Source organism: Trichosurus vulpecula, chromosome X, assembly GCF_011100635.1.
Source record: "Trichosurus vulpecula isolate mTriVul1 chromosome X, mTriVul1.pri, whole genome shotgun sequence".
Lineage (NCBI taxonomy): Eukaryota > Metazoa > Chordata > Mammalia > Diprotodontia > Phalangeridae > Trichosurus > Trichosurus vulpecula.
Genome location: NC_050582.1, coordinates 59,361,065 through 59,366,344, shown reverse-complemented (window position 1 = coordinate 59,366,344; position 5,280 = coordinate 59,361,065). Strand labels below are relative to the sequence as shown.

Below are 5,280 nucleotides of genomic sequence, written 5' to 3'. Positions count from 1 at the left end.
TCCTCTCCCGTCTCTTCCACCTCCTCCTTCTCCTACTCCTCCCGCGTAATTCTGGGCTTAGGTCGGCATCGTCACTCACTCTGTCCATCCGTCCGTCCATCCATCCATCCAGCCATCCATCCATCACCACCATCACATCCAAAAGGCCCCGAGGCTGGGCAAGGGTGGGGGGACAGGACGCGGGGGTGGGAGCGGACGGGCGAGGGGACCGCGCGGCGCGGCACGCAGGGGGAAGGCGACACCGCGCTCCAGTACGAAAGCACCCCCTCCCCTCGCTAGGGCTGACGTTCTGTCGGGGTCTCCTAGAAACACGCGCGCACATCCCCCGTAATCGCAGAGAACAAGAGCCATCAGCCCCAACATCATCTCGGCTCCCAGGCAGGCTGACGTCACCGCGCAGCGCTCTCCCTGGACTTGGACTTGGGAGAGAGGAGGGGCAGCGCCACGCGGCTCCCGTGCCCCCTTCCTTCTCCAGGCGGCCAGCGGGGGGCGTCGGGTGGGGGGTGGGAAAGACGGAACAGGGGGAGGGAAGGAGGGAAGGTGGGGGGCGCAGCCACGGAAGGCCGTCTCTATGGTGAGGAGGAGGCGGCGGAGGAGGAGGTGGAGAAGCGCAACCGCAGCGGCCCCGGCGCAGGTACCAAAGTACGGGGGGACGAAAAAGGTGCTTTAGGAGGCGAATCTTGGATCCGCTGGATGAGAAGCTGCTGCCTGTTGGCGTCTGAAGCTCCCCCGCCGCGCGCCCCGCCTCTGCCCACCATGCCCCCTGCCCATGCCGACCAAAGCCCGCGGATCCGGGAAGTTTGGGCTTGTAACCTGGATGAGGAGATGAAGAAAATGCGACCCGTTATCCAGCAGTACAATTACGTGGCCATGGACACGGAGTTTCCAGGTGTGGTGGCCAGACCCGTGGGGGAATTCAGAAGCTATGCGGACTACCAATACCAACTCCTGAGATGCAATGTGGACTGGTTGAAGATCATCCAGCTGGGACTGACGTTTATGAATGAGCAAGGAGAGTGCCCTCCAGGAACCTCCACTTGGCAGTTCAATTTCAAATTCAATTTGAAGGAAGACATGTATGCCCAAGACTCCATCGAGCTCCTGACCATGTCCGGGATCCAGTTCAAGAAGCATGAGGAAGAAGGCATCGAGGCACAGTATTTTGCAGAGCTCCTGATGACATCGGGAGTGGTGCTGTGTGAAGGGGTCAAATGGCTATCCTTCCACAGCGGTTATGACTTCGGCTACTTCATCAAGATCCTCACCAACTCTCCCTTGCCCGAAGAAGCTCACGACTTCTTCGAGATCCTCCGACTCTTCTTTCCCGTCATCTATGACATCAAGTACCTCATGAAGAGCTGCAAAACCCTCAGGGGTGGACTGCAGGAAGTGGCCACTCAGCTGGAGTTGGAGCGCATTGGCTCCCAACACCAGGCGGGGTCCGATTCCTTACTCACGGGAATGGCCTTTTTCAAAATGAGAGAAATGTTCTTTGAAGACCACATTGACGACGCCAAGTATTCTGGATACCTGTATGGCCTTGGTTCTGGAGCATCTCATGTCCACAAGAAGGCCCAGAGCAGCTCCCACAACGGCTTCCAGAACAGCTTCCAGAACAGCTACCAGAACAGCTTCCAGAATGTCCAGTATGTCCACTACGGCAGAGAACCAGTATGGAGAGCAGACCAGCAAGCATTCATGAGGTGAAATAAAAAACTGGCCTTTTCTCTTGCCTAAACTCATGCTTTTATAACAGGTTTTTATCTCCAGTTAAATCCCTTAGTCAATATAAGGCTTTTTTTAAACCTTACCTTCTCAACCTGTTTTCTCTTTTTCCTTTCAGTACTAATTATAACCCTTCCTTCCTACCACAGATCCTGATAAGTAGAAGAGTTTTCAGGTTGAATTTTGCAGTGTATTAATTAATCCACCTGTTAGCAAGTATGTGTTGCCGTGGGGAAAAATCCATATCATACTCAATCTTTTGGTAAATATATCTAGTTGGTCTTAGTTTGGCCCTCATCCCTCCTCTCCTCCCATTCCCAGATTAACTAGCACTGACTGTAATTTAAGGCCTTGTTTCATTTTTGTCTCTTCCAGCATTCAAGAGATGCCGGAGTGTGAGGTCGAGGACCATCAGTTCTACAGCTATGGAGAGTGAATCCACTGAGATCCAGTTTTCCGTGAGGTTGGGGTTTCCTTGATGTTTGCCTGAAAAGTGATCATCCACCAGTTTTACACAGCATTCCCTTGGAGCAGAGTATTTTCACTGTGCTGTAAATCGTTGACTCAGCTAAGCTAACCCAAGAAGGAAAAGAAGAACTTAGTGACTGCTTTTCCTGGTCTTTCATCTCCTAAGCACTTCTAGTGTTCTTGGTTTAAATTGGCATATCTATTAGATCTGTGACTGACTAAATGTTTCAATCCAGCTTTACACCCTTCAGCAGAGTCCCCTGTGACTGGCTTTCAAGAACTGTCAGGGAGCTGGCATCCAAGGAGCGTCAGCCTGAAGTTTTGTTGACAGCATCTTTCCTTTTTTCTCCTTTCTGCCTTTTAATTCTACTAACATTTCTTCTTTCTCCTACCCCCCCTCCTCCCACCCTTTTAATATCATCATGTTTACCATGTGCTTGATTTGATGATTCTGCAAGCCAACTTTATAATAGAAAGTCCAAAGAGAGCAAAGTCACCTTAGGTATATTTTATACCAAATTAAATTTGAGGAAATAAGATTGTGTTTTTGTAGTTGCTAGGAAGACAAAACGAATTCAGAGTCTTGTTGCACAACAACAAAAAGTCCCCAAAATTAACTTGAATGATATTAGTCATCTGAGGACTATAATGATTATTTATTTTTGTGTGTATATTTTTGCCATATATTTTCTATCTATTGACAGAAATAACTGTGAAGTACTTTCTTAGCCACGCAGAGTATGTGACCAGGCCAGAGAACGTGAAGGAAGAATTTGGTCATGGGTAATTAAATACTAGTCAGAAATGATGGATGGCAAGTGTGTATGTGTATGTTATCTGCACTTCAACCAGTAATATTATCTGTGTGCCAGATGGGCTGGTCTCCCTTGTCCTTTACTACCCTTTTCTCATTAAGTTTGCTAGAACCTTCACTCAGTGGGAAACATGGATTGGGTGAATCTCAAAGGAGGAAAAGTTCGGGGTGGTGGTGGTAGAGGGAGATGGCAGTGGGGAGCAAGGAGTATTCCAACTCCTCCACCTTGATGAAGGAATGGGAGGGAGGGGGGAGGAGAGTGGGGGGGGGAGTGGGGAAATGAGCAAAAGTGCAACCACAGCCAGGTTTGGTGAGTGCAAGAAGAAGGAAGGCATGGGAAAGGAGAAGGTGGTATCACTCCTAGTGCCCAGTACAGTGCCATGCACACAGCAGGCATCTGATGAGTGGATGGTTCTTAGAGTCTCTGGCTTCCTTCAAGGCTCAGGCCAAGGGACACCTTCTGCAGGAGGCCTTTCCCAGCTCCCTCAGCTGCTAGTGCCTTCCCCTCGCATATTGCCTTCCACCTATATCCGTCTATATCTTGTGTGTACCTAGTTATTTACAAGTTGTCTCCCCTGTTAGAATGTGAGCTCCTTGAGAGCACAGATAGTGTTTTTGCCTTTCATTGTATCCCCAGCGCTTAGCACAGTGTTTGGCATACAGTAAGGACTTAATAAATGTTTGTTCACTGATTGCTTTGTCTACTGTTTCTTGGGAAGTCTTCCCCTGAGATGGTCGGGCACATCCCTGGGAGGCCATGTGTAGCGGGGTCAGGCCCTGGCTGTTTCTTGCTGCCCCCACTACCTTAAGAGATGCTCAGCAGGGCAAGGCTCACTGGGAGACAGTCCCCCTGGCCCAAAGCCTCCTGCCCCCTGCATGCCCTAGCACTGGCTCAGCATGTGCAGCTCTACAGGAGGCCTGCCGAAGGACTGGTCTGGGCTTTACGAGCCCAAAGCACTGAGCTCCTGCCTCTTTCTCTATCTACTTTTTCCTTCCTGTTCTCCTTTCTCCTCTCTGATCCCTCTTCCTCCTCCCTTTCCTCTCCCTAGTCTTCTTCTTTAACCTCATCTCTTTTTCCCCCTACTCCTTCCTCCTCTTCCTTCTCCTCCTTCCTCCTCTTTCTTCTCCTCCCTTCCTCCCTTTGTCTGGTCCCCATCCTCCCTTTCTTCTCCTCCTCCTCTGCCTTTCTCCCTTTTTCTCTCCCTTCCTCTACACTTTGCCTCCTGGACCCTGGTGTCAGCCTGAAAGCCCCTACATAACACTACTGCCAGAGCCCCACCCCAAGCTGCTACAGAACTGGCAGCAGATCTCCCCTTCTGCAGAAAGGTTCCATGAGTAGAGTATCGGGCAATTTGATTGCTGTGCCCAGAAAGGGGGAGCAGCCCTAAGAGGTGGGTGGTCCCGGTTCCCTCTTTGGGGGAGAGCAGGCCTCCACAAAGGGAGCAGAGTAGGAAGCTTTGGAAACTGACGAGAGGATAATGGGTGTGGAGCACAGCAAGAAAGATTTTGGTCAGACACAAGGAAGAAGAATCGTTCATGTCTTTGTAGTGCTTCCTGTCTCCTGAGGACTTTCACATGCCCCTTAACCTCCCCCCCTGTCTATTTCTCTCTATTTCTATTTCTCTCTGCCTCTCTCTCACACACACAGACACACACATATTCTCTCTCTCTCTCTCTCTCTCTCTCTCTCACACACACACACACACACACACAAACATACACACACACAGACACACACATAGCCCAATGAGATAGGTGGAACAGGTATTAATATGATTAATATGCCCATTTTAAAGAGGAGAAAACAGAGGTCTAGAGAGGTGGAATGACTTGTGCAAGGTCACAGAACTAGGGAGGTGGAAGCCCCAGGTCTCAAACCCAGGTCACTGGATCCCATGCAGGATGCACTTGGTGTGCTATTGCATGAAATCAAAAGTCACCACTTCAATTCTGTCAGTGAGATGGTTCACCCCCAAACAGAAGTGGGCTTGTCTTCTCTGTCTGCTAGTCTGGAGTAGAAGGCTTCCTACTTACTAGTGAGCACCTGCTGCTTACTAGCTATGTGACCTTAGCCAAGGCTCTTCCCTTCTTCAGGCCTCAGTTTCCCCCGTGCAAACCAAGGGTTTTCTGTCACTAGAGGATTTTTAAGCAAGGTCTTCCGACCCCCAAACCAGTGCTCTTTGCACTACAGCCCAGCTGCCTGTGCTAGCCTCTTTCTGCAACACTGGAATATTGTGCTTTACCAGGGTCCATGACAGCCCGCTTGATGCCTG

At 50.2% G+C, this 5,280-nt stretch overlaps 1 protein-coding gene across 1 annotated transcript; it reads left to right on the top strand.

The window, feature by feature from the left end:
* Window positions 1-678: 678 nt before the first annotated feature.
* On the top strand, window positions 679-2,305 carry LOC118832631 (CCR4-NOT transcription complex subunit 7-like). The gene is made up of 2 exons (XM_036739952.1): window positions 679-1,703; window positions 2,101-2,305. The coding sequence occupies exons 1-2, from the start codon at window positions 694-696 to the stop codon at window positions 2,159-2,161; spliced, it is 1,071 nt and encodes a 356-aa protein (XP_036595847.1). The 5' UTR covers window positions 679-693; the 3' UTR covers window positions 2,162-2,305.
* Window positions 2,306-5,280: the final 2,975 nt, after the last annotated feature.

Coding starts and splice junctions, on each gene's coding strand:
- LOC118832631 (XM_036739952.1), top strand. CDS start 694: ATGAGAAGCTGCTGCCTGTTGGCGTCTGAAGCTCCCCCGCCGCGCGCC. Junction 1,704..2,100: donor GACCAGCAAGCATTCATGAG/GTGAAATAAAAA, acceptor TGTCTCTTCCAG/CATTCAAGAGATGCCGGAGT.